This window comes from Phyllopteryx taeniolatus, chromosome 2, assembly GCF_024500385.1.
Source record: "Phyllopteryx taeniolatus isolate TA_2022b chromosome 2, UOR_Ptae_1.2, whole genome shotgun sequence".
NCBI classification, from domain to species: Eukaryota; Metazoa; Chordata; class Actinopteri; order Syngnathiformes; family Syngnathidae; genus Phyllopteryx; species Phyllopteryx taeniolatus.
This window is the reverse complement of record NC_084503.1, coordinates 34,215,578-34,242,144: the sequence shown is the minus strand read 5'-3', so window position 1 is coordinate 34,242,144 and position 26,567 is coordinate 34,215,578. Positions and strand designations below refer to the sequence as shown.

The window sequence follows — 26,567 nt, the reverse complement described above, 5'->3', positions numbered from 1 at the left end:
CAAATAAACGCAAGCTTGCACAGTAACACAACAGCAAAATGTTACTGTTCTTTTTTTTTTGTTTTTTTTGTTTTGTTTGTTTTTTGTTTTTTTAATGCTGTACTCGAGACTGCTGGGAAGTAGGAAATATCACACTTTGGACCTTATGCAGTCCATAATCTTTTTTTGTTGTTGTTGACCACAATCATTTTACCAAATAACTTCATGCTGGGAGAATAGTACTTGAACGCACCAATTTCCATACATAGTATTGATTGACCGGGGTGCATCCCACCTCTTGTCAAAGTCAGCTGGGATAGGCTCCATCTTACCCATGATCCTAATGGTGATAAGCAATATATTGTAGAAGATGGATGGATGGATGGATAATGCCGATGCGTTATATCTTTGTGAAGTTGGGATGGATTACTTTGTCCCAACAGGACTTCACAGTTTTCTTGACTTACATTTTTATTTGATGACCAATGATTCTCTGATTTATTAACACCAGTTCAACTACTAATTTACTAGTTTGTACTTTCTCAACCCATCCCATCTCAACCTTATGCATAGAGAGAGAGCCCTTCAAAAAAGAAATGTAGATGAAAGAAAGTGCTTTATATAAATAAAAATCAAACATAAAACCAGTCAGTGACATTGAAACTTTTTATAATCAATTATGTAATTGTTTAGTTGTTTTTTTAATTTTATTTGCTTTATTTGGTTAAACGGAGAATTGACATATCTATGTCATACTTCCTCTGGGTGTTGGAAACTCTCCGTATAAACACAAATGGTGTTTTGTATCTTTAAAAACAAAGCTTTTGGTAAAACTTTGGCCAGGGTTGAGACTTTACAAAACTTTAGTGTTTTGGGGGGGGGGGTGTTGTGCAACAAAATCTCATCTCATAAAGACTTCTCTTTAACATCAGAACATGTCCAAAGACAAACTTAGCCTGAGACACCTTTCAGGCAGACATACACATACGCTGTACACTTCCCCTTGAACCAACATGTGCAGACAGTGTTGTTTGTGCATGCAGGCCCCCTCACATTCATTCATTCAACTAACCAGCTGACAAACAGTTCAGCAACCCTGAACCCTGTACCCAAAAAAGCAATTCAGCTTATTGATGAAATCGTTGTATTCATTTGACTATGGAAATATAAAAAGACTTTCTTTGACTCCTCTCCTTAGCCCATTCTTTAATTCAATGCATTTCCCCACCCTTTTTTCCATTCCAAAGCATTGCCAGTATCATACAGATAGAATTGTGTATTTTTTTTTTTTTTTTTTTTGCTTATTGGACTGTGTGTTCTTATCAGCATGGTGAGCACAATGCTCGGTGTGATGGAAAGGTATTAGCCAGCCCGCGGTGGCTACATTGTCAGCACTTCTACCGTCTCTTCCTCTAATGCTTTCTTCAGCCTCTTTTGCTTTCCCTCGCTCCTCCCCCTCCGCTCCCCCTTCCTCTTCTTCTTCGTATAGATTGGATTTTCTACTTATGTTTGTCAAATGTATTTTCCTACAAGTGGGTTTCATCGACTTACCGTTGTGTTTAAACAAAGGGTCCGTGGAGAACAATTTAAGCTCAGTTCTCTTAACATTTGTATTGTTCAAAGTTTTTGTGTGGATGTTGAGAGGTGCACATTCTCACTATTGTTATTACGCATCAGAATATATTCCTCTTTTCGGAATGCTGAGACTATCCTCTTATATAGTATTGCATGTCCCAGGGTATTTTTTAGTGAATGCTGTGAGTAGCCACTCTGCCATAAAGCCCTGACTGGTGGAGGGCTGCAGTGATGGTTGACTTTCTAGAACTTTCTCCCATCTCCCGACTGCATCTCTGGAGCTCAGCCACAGTGGTCTTTGGGTTCTTTACATCTCTCACCAAGGCTCTTCTCCCCCAATTGCTCAGTTTGGCCAGATGGCCAGCTCTAGGAAGGGTTCTGGTCATCTCAAACGTCTTCCATTTCAGGATTATGGAGGCCACTGTGCTCTTAGGAACCTTAAGTGCAGCATAATTTTTTTGGGAACCTTGGCCAGATCTGTGCCTTGCCACAATTCTGTCTCTGAGCTCTTCAGGCAGTTCCTTTGACCTCATGATTCTCATTTGCTCTGACATACACTGTTGAGCTGTAAGGTCTTATATAGACAGGGGTGTGGCTTTCCTAATCAAGTCCAATCAGTGCAATCACACACACCTGGAACCATTTTAAGGATGATCAGAAGAAATGGACAGCACCCAAGTTAAATATGAGTGTCACAGCAGAGGGTCTGAATACTTCTGGGTGTGTGATATTTCAGTTTTTCTTTTTTAATATTTTATTTCAACAATTAAGTTTTTTTCTGTCAATATGGGGTGCTGTGTGTACATTAATGAGGAACAAAATGAACTTAAATTATTTTAACAAATGGCTGCAATATAACAAAGAGTGAAAAATTTAAGGGGGTACCCACTGTATGTTTTTCCCTCATATGTGAATGCTGAGAGATGAACATTGTCACTAATACTATTGTCTGTTAAGTAATATTTTTGTCACTATTACATGTAAAAACACTAATTATCACTAAGGTGATACTTCGTCTAAAACATTTATACAGTAATGCCATGAGATTTGAGTTTAATTCCTTACATGACCATGCTCGTAAATCTAAATAAAATCTAAATCTAGCAAAATACATATGGTGATAACATAATTAAATATAATGTAAAGAATTATACACTATGCATCATGTTTAATTCATTGCGATTGTAGTCCTCCTTCTGGTGTGCGCGCCTTGGCCACCTGGGGGCAGAATATTACAACTGTACGAATGTAAAGTACATGGAGACGGAGGAGACAGTCACAATTCTCAGTATGATGCCGTAATAGTAGTCGTTTTTCACAGAGAGTAAAGACTATATGCCTGTGAGTATTGTCATATTGTCTGTCCACGTGTTGCGGCACTATTTGTGTTCAAATACCTATAACCTGTATAAATGCTTAAAGGGTTATAACACTATGAAACTAATGCTACTTTTAGCCGGTCTATGGCATTTTGCATTGTTTGTTATTATCAAGCTAAGCTGACTTTCATTAGGCAAAGCAATGTGTTTGTGTTTTAAATACGTTTGTTTTTGTTTAGTTTGACAGTAAACTTCAACTGGGAGTGGCATGAAACAGCTTGAAGCCTCATTTTCGAAGAATTGTTTACTATGCTGTGAGGAATGCATTCATACTAATACTGGCAGATGGGCACACACCCTTCTTAATACTTAATCAATACTTATTGGTTTCTGAAACATTCAAGTCTTTTCTCCAAAAAAAAAAAAATGGGGACAAAATCAGTGATGTAACATTACCAATCATCCAATCAGATTGCTCTGGTGTGAACTCCTATGCTGCTCACAGCTACTACAGTATATTTCTCTACCATCTTTATGATATATTGGGATTGATGTGATATGATGTGATGTATTAACCGCAGCATCACTCATTTTGTCTTTAGTATTCCCACTCAACTTCTGTAAATCTCAGCATTCACATTTTCTGAAGGAAATGCAATTTGCTCTCAAGATGGTCTTTTAGTAAGGTCTCTGATTTGCTCGAGGGAATTTTCCCAGTTCCTAGAGGCGTGTCGAAAACAGTTAGGAGTTGTTTTCCATCTCACTTTTGAGGCGGCAGTCCACAGACTTCATATAATAAAAGCGTTTGCTCAGAAAAATAGAGCGCGAGCAGCACGTTGTCAGAGTGAGGCAGAGTGGTTCTAATACGATGATTGTATGTTTGGCCTTGCCAGTTGTCAGGCCACTGCAACATGCCGCCACTTTAATGACAGCTTGTCATGGCACGCTGGACCACCTTCACCCACGACACCAAGACAAAACACTTGTTCCCTCCTTCTTCTGCTTTTTTTCTCTTCTCCAAATGTTGCTCAGTTTTTTGTGTTCTCAAGAAGAGGAGGATAATAAACAAATGCAAGAAGAAAGGCAAGAAGGAGAAAATAACTGCGATTGAGCAAGGAATGGAGACGAGGCAAAGCAGTAATCTTTCTAGATGTGTGTGTGCGCGCGCGTATTCTCACACTAAGAGACAGATAAATCGGCTTCCTGGATATTTGATGTGCACAGGAACAATGCAACACTTAGCTACACTTTAGGCACACAGCCAAAAATATATACAGTGCAAACTGTCAGTCCTCAAATAGAGTGAATTTAAAGTTAGTTAAATGGTCCAGGATGGAAGTTTCTCACACAAGGAAGGCATTGTTTTTGATTGATAATGTCTGAGAGGGATTCATTTAACAATTGTGGTTGTAGTTTGCAGGGGTGTTTAATCATACTTAGAACTGTTGCTAATGTTTTGTCCCACATATTCTGCTAAAAACCGCTTATCCTCACTAGGGTCGCGGGCTGCTGGAGCCTATCCCAGCTATCTCCGGGTGGGAGGCGGGGTACACCCTGAACTGGTCACCAGCCAATCGCAGGGCACATAGAAACAAACAACCATTCGCACTCACATCCACACCTACGGGCAATTGAGAGTCCTCAATCAACCTACCACGCATGTTTTTGGGACGTGGGAGGAAACCGGAGTGCCGGAGAAAACCCACCCAGGCATGGGGAGAACATGCAAACTCCACACAGGCGGGGCCGGGATTTGAACCCCGGTCCCCAGAACTGTGAGGCAGATGTGCTAACCAGTCGTCCACCGTGTCGGCTAAACAAGAACCCATCCATCCATCCATTTTCTGAGCCGCTTCTCCTCACTAGGGTCGCGGGCATGCTGGAGCCTATCCCAGCTGTCATCGGGCAGGAGGCGGGGTACACCCTGAACTGGTTGCCACCCAATCGCAGGGCACATCGAAACAAACAACCATTCGCACTCACAGTCATGCCTACGGGCAATTTAGAGTCTCCAATTAATGCATGTTTTTGGGATGTGGGAGGAAACCGGAGTGCCCGGAGAAAACCCACGCAGGCACGGGGAGAACATGCAAACTCCACACAGGCGGGGCCGGGATTTGAACCCCGGTCCCCAGAACTGTGAGGCAGATGTGCTAACCAGTCGTCCACCGTGTCGGCTAAACAAGAACATTTTGAAAATATTAAAAACATAGTTGTACAACACTGAAAGCTCCAATCCCAAAACTAACATCCTTGCAACGTGTAATGTTTGTTTTCCAGGTACACCAAAAAAATGCATTTTGAATATTCTATTAACAGCTAAAACCTGATAATTAACTAACAGACAAACAAAGAAAACAGAGCACTAGTGGAGACCGGCTTGAGCAGAGAAACGTGGGATAGATCTTGAGAGATTGGCGAAGTTTTAACTGTACTGGTGTGGAGTTAATGATTTTGATGATAGGAAAAGGCCCAATGAAGCGTGGTGTGAGTTTACGTGATTCAGTTTGGAGAATCAAGAACCAATTGGAACCGGGACTAATGTTCCGGTTCTCCCGGAATCGTTCAAATTTTAAAATTTCGGTTCCCAGTTTTGATGCCTACAGTCCGTCCACCCCGAAGAAGAAGCGGCAAAAACCAACGAAGAAGAACGCGCACGAAGACGTGCTTGTGCCCAACGGTGGTGGCGGCGAACAAAAATGTCTCTTAACTTGGTGAAAATTAATGACCAGTCTCCTCAGTGCAACACTTGAAATAAGGTTATTTTGTGCAAAGTAGGTTTTCACGATGTGTAGCGTCTGACGCGCTCCGAGCACCGCGCGGAACTTCCACTCTCAGTCAATAAAATACATCTATGCCAACATTTAGACAGCTAACAAGGTAAACGGTTGGTTGCACTTTTTCCCTGATGGTTTTTAGTGTTTATTTTATTCTTCAAACCAACCTAAGAGCCAATGACAGAAAAAAAAACAATCTTAACATTGGGCTAAAACTTCACCATAGCAACTTTACATCACAATGAATTGGGACAAAATTCACATAAACGTTGTATCACAGTATCACAAACATCGGTACCTCATCGGTGGGTAGGCAAAGAAATCAGTGTTTTATAGCATTTGGGTCCATGCATTAAAAAATAAATAAAATAAAAAAATCACCGGTGCCGAATGAAGTTACTTTTCGTGCCAAAATGCTGATTTCCAGTGCGTACCCTTCATAATAAAAGGCTACAAGCTTAAAACAGGAAGTCAAGTTAAAACTTGCACATATAAGCCATTTGATGTGATAAAACAGTACCAAATAACGATTTTAACAATGCTATATTTAACTTTTAGCCGAATCATTAGTTAATGAATATTGAGTAAATTGGGTTAGTTCCACACACATTACCTTTTAGTTCACAGGTTTGATATTGATACTGGTTATAAAGAACTTTGAATGTTCATTTTAGTCTATGCTGCGGGCTGCTAAAAAAATGGATGTTCATAATTTGGACACCCTTTATTTACACCATGCAAACTTTTTTGACCCAGCCCCCGAAAAGAATCGGAATCAGGAATCGTTTGCAATCAGAATCGAAATAAAGAACCAGAATCGCTCAAATTCAAATGATGCCCAACCCTAGTTGGAAACCGTAGCATGCCATAAAGGGAGACATACCTGTGGCGGAGCTGTTGAGGGAGTTGTGGGCATATTCAAACCACGGGAGAAAGGTGCTCCAGGAGACGGGATTGCGTGCGGCAGCGCAGCGAAGAGCGGACTCCAGATTTTGATTTGCCCGCTACATCTGGCCGTTGGATTGTGGATGATAACCAGAAGACAGACTGGCTGCTGCCCCCACCGCCTTACAGAACTCCCTGACTTGGGAGGAGAACTGAGGACCTCTGTCCGAGACAAGGCCTACGGGAATTCCATGGAGTCTGAATACGTGAAGGACAAGAAGGTTAGCGGTCTCGAAAGCAGAAGGTAACTCGGGAAGGGGTATGTAGTGGACACACTTGGACGGTAAGAACGACAGTATTACCTTCAGAAGGGGGTAGGCCGGTAAAGAAGTCCAAGGCAATGTGGGACCAGGGGCGGCTCAGGATGGGTGAGGAGCGCAGCAACTCAGGTGGTGGCAGATGTGAGGCTTTTCCCCAGGCACAGATGGAGCAGGCTGGGACGAACTCCCGGGTATCTTTGGCCAGGCTGGGCCACCAGAAGTGTTGTTGTAGGAATTGGAGGGTTCGAGTGATTCCAGGATGACAGGTGAGTTTAGAGATGTGACCTCACTGGAGGACCTGAGAGTGGACAGACTCAGCGCAGGGCGGTGGGGGGAGAGATATGGTCAAATCCTTGCAAAAAACCGAGGAGAGATCGAGTGATGATGCTAGTGGCTGAGGTTCACTGGAGGCTGGGATTGCAGAGCAAAGAAAATGAGAGTGGCAATAATGGCTCCAACCAGTAATTGACAGGTGGGTCGAGTCTGTTGCGGGGTTATGTTTTCTTAGCCAGGAAAGTCCAAGGACTAATGGGGTTTCTGGAGAGGGATGACGGACAGTTGTAGAGTTTCACAGTGGTTGCCAGAGATGAGGAGGGTGATAGGAGCTGTCTGGTGAGTCACAGAGGATATGAGGAACCCATCTAGGGCAGTAACCTTCTTGAGGAGAGGGAGGGGTTCGAGAAGCAGCCGGAGTTGACACGCCAAACCCTCGTGAATGAAACTGTCGTCTGCTCCGGAGTCGATGAGGGCGGTTACCGGGGAGTTGTGGTTTAGTCCAAGGATAAAAGCAGGAATGGTCATAAAAGAGGAAGAGCTGGGGATGGAACTGGCTCGGCTCACCACGGTGCTCTCAGCCCGTGGCACGGTCGGTCTTTTGGCTTCTGGGGGCAGGAGACGATGAAATGGCCTGGCTGTCCACAGTATATACAGAACCTGTGACTAAGGCGGCGCTGACGCTCCAGAGGGTCTAGACGGGTCTTACCCAATTCCATCGGCTCTTCAAGTCCATCAGGGGGTGATGAGATGTCTGCTGGGCCTTCTGTAGACAGCGGGTTTGCTGGGGGGGTTGTGCCCGCAGAGGGTGCTAGACTGCGGGATTGGCTCTCTTTTTCTCTATCCCTCTCACACAGACAATTGTCCATTTTAATGGCTATGGAAATTAGCTCCTCTAAGGAAGTGGGCTCCTCTCTCGGCGCTAATTCATCCTTTAGTCGTTCGGACAGCCCCTTAGAAAAAAATTCCCATCTGGGTCACCTCATCCTACCCACATTCACCTTCCAGAATCCGAAACTCAATGGAATATGAAGCAGCAGATTTGGAGCCTTGAGTAAGGGCCAGGAGCCGCCGAGAGGCCTCCCTGGCCTTAACAGGGTGGTCAAAAACTTTCTTCAATTCGGTGAAGAATGACTTGAAGGAGACTAATACTGGAGAGGAATTATGCCACAAAGTTGTAGCCCATCTAACAGCTCTTCCATGCAAGAGATTTCTAACAAAAGCAATTTTAGCTTTATGAGTGGGGTAACTCGGAGGCTGCAGGTCGAAAACAATTGAGCAGTTCAATAAAAACTAGCTACAGGAACCTAAATCCCCAGAGAATGGTTTGGGAGAGGGAACGTGAGGTTCCTTGTAAGGGAGGGGATGGGTTGGCGGCATCGGGTTCGGGAGGAATACTGACAGGGGATTCGGTGAGGCGGGGGTTACTGGTGTGCCTTTGAGCGGAAATGAGGGATACTTGCTGTGTAAGGGTGTTAATAGATGATGATTTGCTGAAGAATCTTATCCTGTCGACCGATGTGGGCACCTTGGTGGAAGAGCGCTTCTCTCAATGCTTCCGGAGTTGCTGGGTCCATAGTGGGAAGAGTATTCTGTCACGGTTTGTACCAAACGGTATTGGACGGGACTCAAAAGCAGACTGAGACAGAGGAAGCAGTTGGAAAGGATTTATTTAGATGAAGCGTGAGGTCAGGAATTCTAAAGCGTGATGGTGGTCTGTAGGAGCAGGGAGCATGCGGGAGACTAGAGCGTGAGCAGGTGAGGGAACTTGGCAATGCGGCTGGAGCGAGCATTGTGACAGGAGACTGGAGGAGGAGGAAAAACAGGGCGTAAGTTCAACCACGGGTATCAGAGAATCTATTCTTACTATCAAGACCAATGCGTCGGCCGGTGTACCGCTTTGGAGCGAGAATACTCAGGCGCTGGAACACAAGAAGAGGAGGGCTTAAGCGCAGGCTGTGATGAGTGCTGATTGGAACCAGGTGCGCAGGCGAGGAGGTGATTAGTGCTGGAGAGAGAGTGGGAAAAAAGAGACACCACCCACGCCTCGGAGAGGAACTGCTGGGCACAGATGCTCCAAGTGCTCCAAGAACAGAGTGCTCTGCAGTAACTAACCTTTTTTTTTTTTTTACATGCACAGCCTCAGTCGATTTTTTTTATTGAACTTTTTTGAAGTGAATATTAGAACATCTCAAAATTCAAACTAACTCATTCATTTAATAACACCCTCAAAGAGTCAATCCAAATGAAACATTTTTAAGGCCAAATTTAATGATACAGATTTTTTATCGCATCTAATTTGGTTATGCAGATGATAAGTAAGTGTAGTCATATACAGTAATTTATCACTTACAGATCTACGTAAGCTAAAACCTTTAAATGGCACAAGCAAAACAAAGCTGAACAGAAATGGTCTCAAAAACGCTCATCTTGTGTCCATGAACGCACCTCTCCAGACCTGTCCTCTTTATTTAAATCTTTTTCAACACTTAAAAACATAAAGGACCGATGAGCACCAAGTCTTTCCCCCTCTTTCAACACTCATCCAGGGAGCACACAGGCACAATAAGATTGCTCTTTCAGCAGCGAGCCGCCGCTACATAGCGACATAATTATACTGATAACATACATACATAAATGCATTCAACCTCTCGCTCGGCACAGTGCACTGACTGATTTCTTAATCTTCTTTCTGCCACTCCTCCACCTCCTCGCATGTCCTCCCATTCTTTTTTGATTCCTCCCCCTTCCAGGGCCATTATTTTTCATTTATAAGCAGAGAGAAAAGGTGCGAGCGAGGGAGAAAGGAGAAGAAGAGAAAAAATGGGATCTTTTGGCACTTAAACTCTTTCACTTAATGGCACTCGGTGGGATTGACGTCGGAAAGGAAGGGACACAAAAGTGCATAAAGAGCGAGATTAAATCATCGCCATCACGTCATCTGCTTAAATGGGTCTGCTGCCTTTTTTTCTGTCATCGCTGTTTTCTCTCCCTTCAGCGGATGAATCAGAGTGATCCATCTCCATCCCATCACTCATTTCTGCCACCCATTCAAACACCTTGCCTGTATATATAGAGTATATGTCCTCTTCCTCTGTCTTGATTTGCATCCAGAAACTTTTTCCCCTCGTCCTCAACTAAAGGCCTGCCTGAGCATCAGATAAATGGATTTATGAGCATTGCTGGATAGAACAAAGCTTCCATTAATGGGCTTTGCTGAATTAGAAGGACTGGAGCAGAAGAAATAGTGGAGGGTTAAAATCAGTCCTTTAAGGCACGGCTCACCATTCTGTAGCCATCTTGGTTCATCTGGAAGATTAGGTTCATGACTATACCTCCAGTGCACCTTTGTCACTCAGCTTCATTACTTTTTTTAGTTATGAGACCACAACACACCTGACTGTATAAAATAACAATGAATATCTGCCCAACATGAGATCCAAAGTAAAGCCTCTTATACACAGAAATCCCACAAAATTGCAGCAACAGAGCCGTAACGGCTACACAGCTTGACTTGTCGGGCAGCAACAATCGCTTTCAACACAACAGGGCGGGAGAAGAGCGGAATTATAGACAGTGTCCCGGCCTCTGTTATAGCTTTGATAAAAACTCCAAAGATGGAATTTCGCCAAATCGACTTTGTCTCCACGTCAGTGCCCTTTATACAGAACAGTGACAAGGATAAAGGTAGAAAAATGGCAATTTTTACAGGCATTGCAAAAGGGACTTATAATTACTAACAACACATTTGCGTGCTTCTATGCACATAGCTTTTGTTGTGGCTGTTACAATACAGTATATCCACTTTTTTAAATGTTTTTCCGTCCACAGCAAGAGCATCTGGTTACTCAATTACACATAAATTTAGAACAATAAGCTAAATGAACAAATCACCTTTAAACTTCCCTATGAGGTGTGCATTATGACATCATACCAAGCAAACAAGGCAAATGAAAAATGAGGATTTTATTGTCTACAGGCACAGCTCACTAAATTAGACGTGTCTACATCTTAATTTAGTTCGCTTGTTCGATTCAAAAAGGGAATCTCATTTTATAGAAATGCAATCAGAGTGAAATATTTCATCATCTTTTCAATATATATGCATAGTTTTGTGCATATATAACATCTCTAGGAACTAATAGATTTTGTAACAAACAATCAAGAAACAATGAAATCATTTTTAAATTAGAAATGTGAAAGTCTATATAATAAATGCATGCTGAAGAAATTGACTTTTCTACCATATTCTAATTTATTGAGATGTACCTGTAGACATTCATTCTAAACAATGTGGGTGTTAGTCTTGCAGTTTTCCAAGTTTCCTAGTTTGCATGTGGACAAAAGTATTAAAAAGTTGTAATTATGTAGACAGGATTGGCAGGAAAGATTAATTGTAATAAGAATGATGCTACTTGTTGGGGCTCATTAGCATGCTTTCGTTGAAGATTTACAGTATTTCCTGGTTTGGTTTCCGAGTTGATTATGTGTCATACAAGCAATGGTGATAAACTGTCACTCACTTGGAGGTTTGTCTCTATTTTACACAAAGTAAATATTGGTTCATGACTCAAATAGTCAATTTTCATTCCTGATCTCCTTTTTTGGTTGTCAGTCAGCCTACCTGTTTTCCTTGTCTATATCCATTCTGTCCTGTCCCCAACCCCCACTTGAGCTTTCCTTCTCCCAAGCAGCCCATTCTCCGCCAAGACACTGTCTGTGTTTTATGGGTCCCAGTAGAACGGGGATCTTTTACAGGCTGACTGGACTTTAGAAGCCCCTCATTTAGCAGCATCCTGCCTTAATTAAAAACCCCTTTTGTGCTTTCTGCCTTTAACAATGAAGAGAGAGAGAAGGCAAAGGAGGGTGAGGTTTAGTGGCAACGTGAGAGAAAGAGCATGGCGATGCAAAGACCAAGAGAAAGAGATAGATGGCAGTGAATAGGAGGTGATAGGGAGACAGGCAGAAAGATAGTAAAGTGGACAAAGAATGGGAAGGGGAGATATAGACAGCAAGAAGATAGTTGTTAATTACAATTGGCATAAACAACACTCTCCTTAGGGAGTATGTAAAAGAAGAGGAGGAAAGGAAACAGAAACAATTTGATCGCTGAAGGAAATGTTATTGTTGTGTTTTCAAGTATTCTGTGCAGGTCCTAAATTCTTCAACCGCCAGCGTGTATTCGTGGGTGTGGGCTTGTGGGTGTGTGAGTGTGTGTGTATGTGTGTGTGTGGCTGTCTTTGTGATGATGGAGCAGCAAAGAGGCTGCTTACTGATTACCTTCATGTTGAACAAGCGCCTATTGACTGGCGAGTGACGGATGAGCGACCGGCCCCAAGCAGCTCTTGCTGTGCGTCCGTGTGTGTGAGATGCACATGCTTCTATGCTGCTCTGTCCTACACAAGCTGTCCCTAGTGGTTCCCTGTTTTCCTTCTTTTTTTTTTTTTTTTTTTTGCAACCAATGTTCTTTTTGTCAAGTGAATGAGGGGGAAAAAATCGTAACGATGGATGGATTTTTAAGAGCTTTGTACCTGTGAGGAAGCATACATAAGCAGAGAGACACGACCTGTAATCAATTAATTAATCAATTCCGGGATTGGTCTTAGGCCCCTTTGAATCTTAACTCTTCATCTAACAATGACATGTTGGACAAGTCTATCCTTCTTCTAACTGTGTGGTAACAATTTGGCAAAGGATGTTTGTATTGCACAAAGCAAGGTATATAGTACCTGATAATTATTGCGGCTTGCCAATGGAAAAGCGTCAATAGCAAGCTGAGCACAGTACGAGATGAGTCAGAAGAGTTCCAGGACTGGTGTCACAAAAGATAAACTGTATTTCAAATTCAAACTATGAGTTTTTCTCTTTCAATTTGAGCCAGACGATCGACCAGCACATTCACAAAGAGATCCTGCATTTGTTTAGTTCAGTGCGTGAGAAGAAGCGAGATATGTGGCAGTACAACGCATGGCTGCTTCACCGTGACAACGTGCCTGCTCACAATGCCGTGAACATCTGACAGTTCCTGGCCAAGAAGAACATCACCGTGCTGGAGTAACTTCCCTGCTCACCCGACTCACTGTGATTTTTTATTTTTTTTCCCCCGCTTTCACAAGCTCAAGGGGACTCGTTTTGAAGACGTGCACAACATCAAGATGGCCATGATGACGGAGCTGCGGGAGATCCCAGGAGAATCCTTCCAGGAGTGCATGAATGTGTGGCAGAGAAGGCTGGGAATGTGTGTTAGACTCCAGGGGGATTACTTTGAAGGGGAAATTTGTAGTCGGTACAGCATAGTTCAGATTTTAAATCTATCTTTTTGTGACACCTGTCCTGCAACCTTTTTGGCACACCTTATAGGTACCGTGTAGTGGAAAAAGACTAATCATCTCCTATGAACATAACAATCAGACACCTCAAACCTTTGCTTGTGCTAGAGCCATCATCCAACATATTAGTAATATTTTCCCCTTCTTGTTCTTTTCTGTCTCCCTCCCTCAGGCTTCTCTGCAGAATGTCCAGTAAGGAGCGCCACCTAGAGTCAAACTGTCCGTCCTCGTATATAAAGACTGAGCCATCTAGCCCCGCTTCTCTGACCGACAGTCTAAACCACCACTCCCCCGGCGGCTCCAGTGACGCGTCAGGCTCCTATTCGTCCACCATGAACGGCCACCCCAACGGTTTGGACTCCCCAAGTCTCTATGGCTCCGGCGCAGGGCCCCTGGGTCCCGCCGGCGGTCCCGGATCAAAGCGCTACGAGGACTGTTCGTCAACGATTGGGGAAGATTCGCAGATAAAGTGCGAATACATGTTGAATTCCATGCCAAAGAGGCTGTGTCTGGTGTGTGGGGACATTGCTTCCGGCTACCACTATGGTGTGGCATCATGCGAGGCCTGCAAGGCCTTCTTCAAACGCACCATTCAAGGTTGGGCTCCACTTTTACTCTTTATCTATAAGCAATAATCTCGTCAATATGTATTTCTGCTATTTAGACTAGAATTCTATACACTTAATTGATCGCTAAATGGAAATTCTCTTTTCACTCTGAGGAGTATTGTGAAAGTGAAGGGGCAGCTCAATGGTCTTGAAGTTCAGTCGCTTGCTCAGAAACAATGTTTGGACTTTACACTAGCATCCCTCAAGAAACCAGTCCCCACCCCCTATTTTTACAGGCTCTTCAACCTGCACCAATGACTATTTACAGATAATGGGAGTAACTATACGTTCCTGGGCATTTTTTTATTTTTTTTGTTTTTACTTTTAAACATTCTAAACTGTCATACGAGTGTAAAAATCAGTTAACCACCATTACTAAATCATAGAAGAAATGCTCAGCATTAATTTTATTGATTGGGTAAAGTGAGTTTATTTTTCTTCACACATCTCACTTTTTAAACGTGTAAGAATAAAGCACTCGATCCTTAACTTGCATGGTGACATGCAACTAGTAAGTAAATAAATGAATAAGCAAAGAGGCCCAAGAAGAAGCAGACCACGCACAGCCATTAACCTGAATTGAAGTCTTTTGTGTAATATGCACGTGATGACATGCACGTGGTACTTAGAAATTTAACGTTTTATGTGACATTAGAGATGGGGTTTTTTCCCTGAATAATTTGGTCAAATTCCAAATTGAATGTTCTGAAAGGGCCATGGTTTAAAAATACAAATGGGGTTTACAAAAGGTTCAAAATTTCTATGGAAAATATTACAGAATTTCTGACAAATATCTCTAAATCTATAAATATTAATGATTATACTTCCAAATTAAATGGTCAAATACACTCACTTGAACGTAGACTTATCATCATAGTATATTGATGGGCTGGGGCTGGGATGGCATCTTTGTGTCATAATAATATGAAACCAGATATGCTGTACATCAAGGACATGTAACATATGCATTTCATTCAGTCCTATAATTTTAGATATCCTCTACAGTTTGTTTCTATCTCCTCTATCATTTATCTTTCCAACACGCATCTGCCTACATACTCACTGTAATACAAGTATCAATCCATCTTCAAGCATGGAGCCAGACACGCCCCCCAGTGCACCCTCAACCTTGACCTGTCATTTTAAGAGCAAAAAGCAATTTCCAGGTACTATTTGGATTGCCAGATCTAACCCCGTTTGCACTAAACCTGTTGTCTAGGTGATCATACAGACACACACCATGGTCACAGGTCAGGTCTAGAGGTGAGGAGTTCAGGTTAGGAGGAGAGGAGAGAGGAGATTGAGCAGTAATCCACATGATGAGCGGAGTTGTGGGAATTAGACTAGCTAATCCTTTGTTCCACTCTTGTTAGGGCTTCAAGTGGGTTCGCAGGTATTTGGACCACACTATTGTCCTTTCAATTATATGCAACTCTGAGCACAAACCACAATTATACACAATAAGTGTACCATTGATCTGTTTATTGATAATGGTCACTTTGATGCCATCCATCCATCCATTTTCTGAGCCGCTTCTCCTCACTAGGGTCGCGGGCGTGCTGGAGCCTATCCCAGCTGTCATCGGGCAGGAGGCGGGGTACACCCTGAACTGGTTGCCAGCCAATCGTAGGGCACATACGAACAAACAACCATTCGCCCTCACAGTCATGCCTACGGGCATGGTTGTTTAGAGTCTCCAATTCATGCATGTTTTTGGGATGTGGGAGGAAACCGGAGTGCCCGGAGAAAACCCACGCAGGCACGGGGAGAACATGCAAACTCCACACAGGCGGGGCCGGGCATTGAACCCGGGTCCTCAGAACTGTGAGGCTGACGCTCTAACCAGTCGTCCACCGTGCCGCCCACTTTGATGACATAGTTTTCAAATGTCCATAAATTTATACCCTGGCAACTTAACTAAATGGATGCTTTTTCCAAGTTATTTAGCAATTACAGAAAGCTCTATGGCATTTTAAGATGGTAGGCACAACATATTCCCAATTTAAAAGCCTAAAATAAAAAATAAACTCACAAAGCATCTAGAGCACATTGGCAGATATTTCTATAGAACAAAGTCATATATCTTTACATACATACATATTCAGCCTCATAAAATTTGCAGATTAAATTAAATTATTGTAGTGGTAAAACTTTACACATCATCTTGTGCTAAATAAAATATAATATTTTTTAGTTTGTACTGTAAGGTAAAAGAGTATTAGAAACAGTTTTAAGTGTAATGGAGTGCACCATTGTACACAATTTATAACAATGGGCATCCAGCAATAATTTATAATACTGCGTATCAGGGGTCAGCATCCTTTTTGGATATTGATTAATGCGAAGGGCTACCAAGTTGAATCACACTTCTGAAATAACAAATTTGCTCAAATTATCTTTAATTGTACAGTGGGAGGAAAAAGTATGTGAACCCTTTGGAATTTCTTAAACTTACGTATGCACAAATTGGTCATAAAATGTAGTCTGGTCTTCATCTAAATCACAAGAATAAACAAAGTCTGCTTAAACTAATACCACAAAACTATATTTTTATAGAGCATGACGTAAACATTCACAGATTCAGGGAGAGAACAGTAAATGAACCCTTGGATTGAATAACTGGTTGACCCTGCTTTGGCAGCAATAACCTCCACCAAACAGTTCCTGTAGTTGCAGATCAGGCATGCGCAACGATCAGGATGAATTTTGGAACATTCCTCTTTTTAAAACTTGTGTAGTTCAGCAAGATTCCTGGGATGTCTGGTGTGACTAGCTCTCTTGAGGTCATGGTGCCACATCTCAATCAAGTTGAGGTCAGACTTTGACTGGGCCACTTCCGAACACATATTTCCTTCTTCTGAAGTCATTCTGTTATTGATTTGTGTCTATGTTTTGGATCTTTGTCTGATTGCTACACCCATTCTCTTTTGAGCTTCAACTTCTTGACAGACCCCCTCAAGATTTTCTGTAAAATGATGAACGTATTCATTTTCCCATTGGTGATAGTAAGCTGTAGCATATCTCCCCCATTCCACGATTCTACCTCCATGCTTCACAGTTGGTAAGGTTTTGATGTTGGTGTGCTCTACCATTTTTCCTCCACACATGGTGCTGCGTTTTCCTCCCAAACAATTTAACTATGCTTTCATCTGTCCAGAGAATATTTTGCCAGTAGTGTAGTGTAGTGTAGTGTAGTAGTGGAACAACTAAATGCTATTTGGCAAACTTCAAACGTGCAGCAACAGCTTCCTCATTGGTTTTCTCCAATGAACCCCATTCTTGTTTAATGTTTCACGTATTTGTCAACAGAGATGTTGGCACATTCCAGTGATTTCTGTCAGTCTTCAGCTGACACCTTCGGGTTCTTTTTTACCTCATTGAGCATTCTGCGCCGTGCTCTCATCTTAACAGGACGGCCACTCCTTGGAAGAGAAGCAACAGTGCTGAAATTATTCCTTTTATATTGTCTAACCATGGACTGGTGAACATCAAGACATTTACAGATACTTTATACAAGTCAACAATTCTGAAAACATAGGTCTGCTTTATGACAGGAGACAATTCTAACCTGGTGTGTGTTTCCTATTGCCCAGAACAGCTTTAAAGCACACCTCCAATCTTATTCTCATTGACTGGACTCAGTCAGACTCAGGTTGGCTCAGACCTGACTCTGATTAGCTCCTGGAGAAGCCAAAAAAATCACTTAGTTTTCCTCCATATCCTGTTAATGTTTTTTTTTTTTTCCAAAAAGGGTTCACATACTCTCTCCTCCCACTGAATATTATTAATTCATTCATTCATTCATAATTAATGATATTCACGTGAAGACATTTATCATCTTAATGATTTTTCACAATAATTAGCAACAATGATTTAACAAGGTAGGAAACAGATAAATACCAATATGCAACACTTTATTTCTGTAAATCTCTGAAGTGTTTCCTTTTTTAAATGGTCAAATGAACATTCCTAGGAAATCACAATGTCCCATCTTTGGCGGACTATTTTTACAAGAGGCCCCTGACTGTATATATACTGTTTATACACTATAAAAGTTGTTTGACAAAATAATCTGTTTCCAGTAAAAGGCTCCAGTTGAGCCTATATGCCAAGTACTGTTACAAACACACTAAATTTAAACTGGATCCAAATAATCTTGTGTTTTGTGCACATAAAAATAAAGGTTCTCAGGTTTTCCCAGTGGATGCAAATAAGACTTATTATCTTAGTAAAGACCACATTCATTCATTAAATCGTATTAGATTATCCATTGTGCTGGCCGGTGAGTTAGTTATTAGTTCAAGTTAGTGAGGACTAATATGCCCGTCAGTCAGTTGTCAGGTCATCACACTTGTCAGCCATCTTGCTAGAGGAAAACTCAGTTTCCAAGCAGCCAGTGGTCCATCCATCATTGATCTATTGAGTCAGTCAGTCATATCAGACAGGATTCATCTATCTGGCCTTCCATCTATCCATCCATCTATCTGTCGCTGCTTTCTTTTGCTTCTGATAAGCAGCTTTCCCAGTAAAACCCTAGAGAGAGGGGCCAAAAGAGGGGGGCAAGACACAGGAGGATGGAGGTCTTATATCCACTAGATGCTCACTCCCCACAGATGACCTGTATGTGTTTGTTATGGGATGAGATCAGGCCACGGTCCATGCCCGACAAAGAGATTGGGCCCCACACATGTCAAGATAAATGCACAAACTCCCACCTAAATAGACTGTCACACGCACACCCTGCACGCACACACACACATACACATGACCTTGTAATCACGCCATGTGTTGCTTTGACCCCTAATTCATCCGCGATTGCTGCCCTGTCTAAACTGTCCACGTGGCCCATTTCATTTAGAGAGCTTGTTAAAAGTTCAATAGGTGAGGACTCGCTTACAGATTAAACACAAGCGTGCCGCCACTGTGTAGATATGATGCCCAGTTTATTTGGGAGTGTGACCTTGTGTGTCTGCTTCACTCTTGTTCCATCATTTTCACTCCACTTGTAATCCCCACCCCTCCTTTACTGTAGATATATGTTGCAGGTCACGCAGGCTAGGGGTCACCATACTGGAGCATTATAGGACACTTCATTAGGTACACCTGAACACTCTAATGACATCCAATAGAGGAACTATATTAAACCTTCTAAAGTAAGATTCACACAGATTAAGAACCATCGCTTGGTCGCTTTTTTACTTTTCTGTTATCTACGCCGCCGCACAAAGTGAAGTGGAAAAAAAAATTGAGTGAAAGTCACTCATGCACTTTCAGCTGTTTATTTAATGGGACAAACGGTGAAACACACAAATACAAAATAAAAAGACTCACAAAGAGCATGGAGAACATACTCACACTGAACTAACGATGTGGTAAATGGCTAACTGGAGATGGAGTCAAAGGTCCTGATTTCACTCGTCATTTCACTGCGCCCTTTAAACATGAGCACGTCAACACACAAATAATACATTTTATGTGTTTAATTCTTCACATCCTCTTATTATGTTTTTATATTTATATTTTACAATACAGTGATATTTATTATTAAAAAACGTTTAAAAAATTGTGTCTTTTGGGGGGTCTGGAATGGCTTAATGAATTTCAATTCCTTGCAGTGGGTAAATCGAGTTTGTACACTGTAAAAAAACAACCTATAGAATTTACCCAATAAATGTAGGGTAACAATTTGCAGCCACTTTAATTGGGTAAATTTAAACCACATATTTTGGGTGAAGAAACCCTTAATTCAATAGTGATAAAATACTTACAAAACTTGGATAAAATTTACCACACATTTGTGGTTGCATTTCAACCACAGCACCTGAGTTGAGGTGGGGCCTAGTATACTTTGTGTTTCTTAACATCCGTGTTCTCTCTCAGTGTATTTATTTCACTAATGCAGGTCAGCCTGGTTCTCAAGTCTTTCAAAGCAAGTGTAATGACAATTAACTAATAGAAAGACTCAACTGGCCAATCGGTGAGATGCCTACACTGATATCTTCCACATTTTTGTAAGCATGGCCGAGGAATTATTGTTTCCATACAATCCCAGACACGGTTTTATGAAATGAAATGTACATATAGCCTGCTAACCTTAACCAGACAAATCTAAGTAATGATCAACGTTTAGCTAAGCTTATTTTACCATATAATGCTTTTTTCTTTGTCGTTTTGTTTTCTTTTGTGCTGATTCGCTAGCTACCAACCAATCAGAGTGATCAGTTGTCACCGATAGGCGACGCCATTTTGTGTTGATGAACAGATGACACGTCAGCCAATTAGTGTGGCATGAATGCATCATGTGATGTATATTGTAGTACCAAAGGCTCTTAGGTGGATTTTACTCAACCTTTCTTGGTAAATTTTTTTACGGTTGTCAAATAGGTCGTGTATGTAAAATTGACACTAATTTTTAGGGTACTTTACCTATCTACAATAGTAGTGTAAATTTTAGATGATTTACATGGATAATATTTCCCACTCTCCAAAATATTTTTTTTACAGTGTAGCTTGGTCAGGGAACGGATTAAATTAAGGCAAGGTACCGCTGCACCTTATTTCCACTCATTTCTATTTCTAACCCATGTCTACCATTTTTTGTAGATTTACCTATCATTACAGTTCATATGTTTGGCTTGCATACTGTCTTAGATCTACTGGAGCAAATGGGTCATGACATTATCACTGGCCACCGTGCAAGCCAAACGCCTCCACACATTGTCTGCACGGGTTGGCTTGCATGCATGTCAGTAATACGAGTGTGCACACCTGCCTGTGTTTATGCATGGGTTGTGTGTGTCAAAGTTGTGTGCCTTGGCTGGAAGCGGGGCCAGGCTCAGATGGGCAGTGGCAGCCATATTGGTATGTTTCAAGCCATTAGCCAATAAAACCGCAGGTAATCACCAAAAAAACACCTCCAGCTGGACAGGGAGGAGAGTGTGGAGTGGAAAATAAGTAGAAGAGAGGACAAGAAAGAGGAGGAGAGCAAGCTTTTGAATGAAAAATGCCTTTATCGGAGGAATGTTGGAATGGAAATGATGGAGGAGGAGGAAGGTGGCCAAGCATGTGGATGTCGAGTTTGTGTTTGTATGTGTGCGTGAGTTTGCGTTTGTATGTCTGCATGTGTGCGTGCGCGCATCACAGCATGGAGGAAGTGGCTGTGGCAGCTGCTGTTTCTGTGGCATCAGTCCAGCAACACCTGACAACGTGCATCTATCACCGCCTTATTGAGAGAGGGGGATACATAAAGCCGACTGTGGGTGTGGAATGATGGGATAAAATGAGATGAGAGCTACAAAAAGAAAGTAGAAAACCAAAGGTGGCTTTCAGTCAGTCAAAGTGGCAGTGAAATTAAGAATTAGATTGTAAGTACATATCAAATCCTAAAAGATATAGGCAACATGTAAACACATTGATTCCAGGTTATTGATATACTGTACCAAGTTTTTAGTATCTTAAGTGGGTGTTCAAAATGGAAACTGTGCAACTCAATATGAGGGAGTTGATTTTGAAAAGTGATGTGATTTCTTCCATAGGAAATATCAGGTCAAACCAGACATATTACCATGACACCTTTATTAACTGTGCAGCCATACTCGTCCCTTTAATTCCGCTGAGAGGTGGTTTAGATGCCTCTGTAGGTGATGCTGTTTTGGTTTGCAACAGAGTTCAAACTCTTTTAATTTCATGAGCAAGCGATAATGCCTTTGAACTGATATAATTCTATCAAAAGATAGTTGTCTCTTTGTTATTACTAAATCACGCAACTGGTGCCTATTAAAGAAATGTCCACTATTTGATTAATACAATAGTCACCTCCAGACCTTAATTGTTAGAAATTGAAGGAAATTAAAAAAGATTTAAATGTCATGGAATATTCCTATGTTTTCGTGATTAATCCGTTGCAAAAAATCTGATTAAAACTAAATGGTCCAAAAAAAACTTAAGGAATATTTTTCAAAGGAAAAAAAAATGTAAATCCAATTCATCTGTTCCAGGCAACCACAAGGATTTTTTAAAAAGTACATTTTCTAGAGAACAGTCTCACTTTTCAAAAATAACTACCAAAAAACTAAATGCTTCTGATTAGTGCGCAGGCTGATGCTCTGTGTCGCTCACTCAACAAGAAAAGACTCAAAGTTGCGCATGCGCTTGGGATGCTTTGTGTGGGCTCTCGATTCTAGGAAATGAGTGGCCGAGTCACGCAGGCAGGCGGAGGAGTTTGATACGAACCATTTTCAACTGTTTGAAAGTTGATAGGATGCACGAAAAATCAGCCATCTGAAAACCAACTACAGTACAGATTTTTGCAGAACTCAGTCGAGTATTTAAAAATAAATATATATATATATATATATATATATATATATATATATTTATTCTGTTTTAGTCTTGCTAACAACACCACCGCCCTCCCAGAAAACATCACGGCTTTGACCTACTGTACAGTGCAATATCCTATTTCATGCTATATCAGTAGATATACATGTATTTGAAAAATTCTTGTAATGCCAGTACAATTATCCTTCAAATTTAGAATCAAATAGTTGAAAGCATGTCACCTTGTCATCCCATTACAACGCATCACCTACAGTATATAGCACAATTTGTAGACACAAACGATGTTACACAGCCTCCTCGATGGTGGTCAATTGTCATGCAGCACGTGGACACACATGCACACACCTCAAAGGAGATTGCAGGGGATTTGAGGCCCTCATATATCCCCCCTCACGGACACGACAGACTGCATGTTATACAAAGAAGCCTCCTCGAAGAATCATTGGGTTCTCTAAGCCCAGCTTCAGTGTCCGAGAGGAAGCGTGTAGGCAGAGATAAAGATGCACGCGCTCCTGCGGCGCTATTACATCCTGCTGTTCTTGTCCCTATATTTCAAGCTCTCTCCGTGAAGGATGTCGGTGCATACAAAGAGCATCCATCCTGCTAGTTACCCACGTTTCATAGTCTCAATACAATGTTTACTATGTAGCATCCTTCATGCGAACCAGTTTTGAGTCCAGGTACTGCAAATCACCAGCGAGAAGTGCCTCTTTAGCACACTTATTCATTTAGCTAGTCCGTGTGCACTAACGAGGCCCATTATGGACTAAGGTTTGGTGTCATTAGCACATCTAGCCTTAGCGCTAAGTAATTGCTGAATTAATGTGCTCCACCAGCATCTTCCACGTTGTGAGCGAACATGTCCCATTAGTGGCGTCTATTAGGTTTCCCCAGCGTTTAGCGTGTTTAGCCAGTTACTTTCGCTAACATGGCCAATTAACGAGGGTCTTGTTAGCCATTAAGACCAGTTTGTGCATTTAGCCTTTTCCCAAGCTAACTAGCCCCCTTAATCAGCAGAGTAATGAGAAAACATCCTCCCCACAGCAGCAGTCAATAGTAATCACTGTTTATTGTCTTTCACTGAGAGACAATCCGATCTTACTTGGCTACTGGGGCAATGTACTTACCTTCTGGAAGAAGAGGAATAGCGTGTAGTTTGTTTTACCTTTCTTATCACGTTCTTATAACTGTAGAAGAATATCTTGTAACTTGTATGTATCTCTAACATACATAACTGGCCTGAAGTCAAATTAAAATGGTTTGACAGGCAAGCTGTAAATCATGATAAAATAAGGACTAAACAGCAAGTGACAGAAGAAAGGATATAAATGTATTAAGTGCATGCTAAAGAAGAAAGAAAATGAAATATCAAAGAAAAAAATTGAAAAATGCCAATGTTTTTTGAGTATGTGGTATGTCAGCTCCGTACAGTAAATAGCTTGACATCATCGCAGTGTGACACATTGTAACCCGCCAGTTATTCAGTTTTAGAAGAGGAATGTAACAATACAGTACAGTATGCTCTGTGATTGTCTGGCGATCAGTCCAGGGTACCCCTGGCCTCTCACCCAAAGTCAGCTAGGACAGGCTCGAGGACAAGCGATATAGAAATGGGATGAATTTGTTGCCAGAGTGCACTACTCGGTTAAAACCAGCAGAGGTGCTGTTGATTCAATCTCAACTAGTTTGTTCTCTAAAGAACAGCTACATCCACATAGACCCTTCGTTATGGCACAACCGCTCCCGTCAGCTTTTTTCTGCTCAGTATGACACTGGTATGGAAACAAGCATTCAGAACATTCACAAAGAGCTTTTCCCATCACATAATCGCTCACACAAATATTGTGGTGGTCGAGCGGTAGCACATCCGCCTCAACATTCTGAGGTTGGTAGCTCGAATCCCACCTCTGGCCTTCCTGTTTAGAGTGTGCATGTTCTCCTGATACTTGCGTGGATTTTCTCCAGATAGTCCAGCTTCCTTCCACACTCCAAAAACATACATGTCAAACCCTAGTGAGGATAAGCAGTACAGAAAATGGATGCACTGAGTACAAATATCAAAATCAGAATTGTTATTGACATTATACAATTTACAATTACATTTGCATGCTGTCCCATTACTGCAAATAAAAAAAAACAGCAAGATAGGCTTGCTAGAAGAAAAAAAACTACTGCTTAGTGAAAACATGGCTTAAGAATAGAAAAAGGCGGAATGTCATCTTTCAAGCAGAAATACAGATATACCCCTGAAATAATAGGAAAGAAAATATGTTCAGGCAAGAATTGTACAGTATTTGCCTCTTAGCGTCTCAGGTGTTTGTGTTGGTGGCCAAGTGAAAACACTGAACAGACTTACATCTGCTAATATTCTTATCCTCAGCTCTGAGCCATTGTTAGTAAATGGTCACACAACCTAGCTTTGACACCTGCACCTACAAGTGTACACCGTCAGTGCCCTTAGTGTTTAAAGCTTACTTATTCCAGCATAATATACTTCTCTGTATCTAGAATTTTATTTTCAATCTATGAGACAACATAAAATATCAACCCTGTAAAAAAGCAGTGAGCAATATTGTGTATCAAGACAGCGTTACTTGCATCAAATGGATGCTCAGTCTCCAAACCAATTCTTTTCCCTATGTGTTTCTTACAGTTTGTCCTGTCAACAACAACAACAACAAAACTAAATTTCAAGACTGTAAGCCTCTCATTTTTGCTTCCCTCCTCAGGCAACATCGAATATAGCTGTCCAGCCACCAACGAGTGTGAAATCACCAAGAGGAGACGCAAGTCGTGCCAAGCCTGCCGCTTCATGAAGTGTCTGACTGTGGGCATGCTGAGGGAGGGTAAGGGAAAAGGTCTCTTCCTAATCTTTCTCCGTTAGCTGTGAGTGAACGCAACATTCCAGTGGCAGTAATGACGAGTGACATTGCTTTCAAATACAGAAGAAGAAGAAACAACTTATGCATGGAGAGGATCAATATGTTACCACAAGAATTTAGTAGGAAATTGTATCAAAATATGTTAATTGTGCTTCTTTTTCAATCTTCAATTTGTTTGTATCTATTTGAATGTTAATAGATTGAATCCGTTCGAGATGTCAAATTTCGCCATCATAGAAGTTTTAAATACCGTACGGGTGATGTTTGAAGTAACATTTTAGTGTACTCAATCGTAACTTAAGTTTGAAAAAAAGAAAACCTATCCAGTGACTGTTATTGTAAAACTTAAAAATGATTAAATGTGCAAAAAAACATCTTTGGTGAGTACCACTTTCTGCACTAAAAAAATGTGTTGTCATTATTACAGATGTCCTGTTGTGAAAAGGTATACTGTATGCACACAAAGAAAGGCACAGAAAATATAAAAAATTACTTTAAACCACTGTCGTGTATAGGCTGAGAAGTGAGGGAAAATGAAATGATTTTGAGTTCTGGATTCTTGTACAATGCTTTAGGACCATATTTTACTTTTTAAAGATTAAATCCTGATGTGTTCAAGTGTTCTATTTAAGTGTTTAGGGTTTTACTATTTTCATCAAACTCAGTAGTTATAGAACAAAAGAATGAACCCTACCCAAAAAATGTACTAAAAACAAATTGCATAACAATTTGTACAATTTTTACTAAATTCTTGTGAGAATATGCTGCAAATATTTACTAATTATGAAGAATTTTATATGTAACGCTTTATTTCCTGCTTCATTACTTTCATTCACTTGTTGCACAGACTGTCTTTCTATATGCATTACACTCACTTTCTACACACACATATACAAGTACAAACATATACATGCCTTTGTTATGTCTAAATGAGGTAACATTAGTTGCTCCAGCAGTGCTGAAAAAGAACAACTGATATGACTGCCCTCTCACCACTTTGATTAAATACACTCATTTCTCTTTTTCACACTCCCTTGGTACCGCTACCTCTTTCTCTCCCTTTGGTCTTCCCACCTCTGACCTTTCCACTCCCACCACACTTTCTGCCACGCAAGGAGGGAGAAGACGGCCGATAGAGAAAGTCTAAGAAACAGGAATAACGGCCGAGGAGGGAGGGCGGGATGCAGGCTTTGGAGAAGAGATTGATTTATAGGCGATGAGGAGAGGGGGCCGGGGGAGGATGAGAGGCAAGGTGGGGGGGGGGGGGGGGGGGGGGGGGG

The 26,567-nt window shown here is 41.5% G+C and overlaps 1 protein-coding gene across 6 annotated transcripts in view; it reads left to right on the top strand.

Moving 5' to 3' along the window:
- esrrga (estrogen-related receptor gamma a) overlaps positions 1–26,567 on the top strand; it is a 110,166-nt gene that overhangs the window by 20,598 nt on the left and 63,001 nt on the right. For 4 of the 6 annotated variants that reach the window (XM_061765869.1, XM_061765866.1, XM_061765871.1 and 1 more), the window contains exons 3-4: positions 13,630–14,054; positions 25,135–25,263. In XM_061765869.1, coding sequence (XP_061621853.1) covers positions 13,630–14,054; positions 25,135–25,263 — 554 coding nt within the window. The remainder of the gene's footprint in view (positions 1–13,629; positions 14,055–25,134; positions 25,264–26,567) is intronic. The other 2 variants (XM_061765870.1, XM_061765868.1) reach the window with 1 other exon arrangement.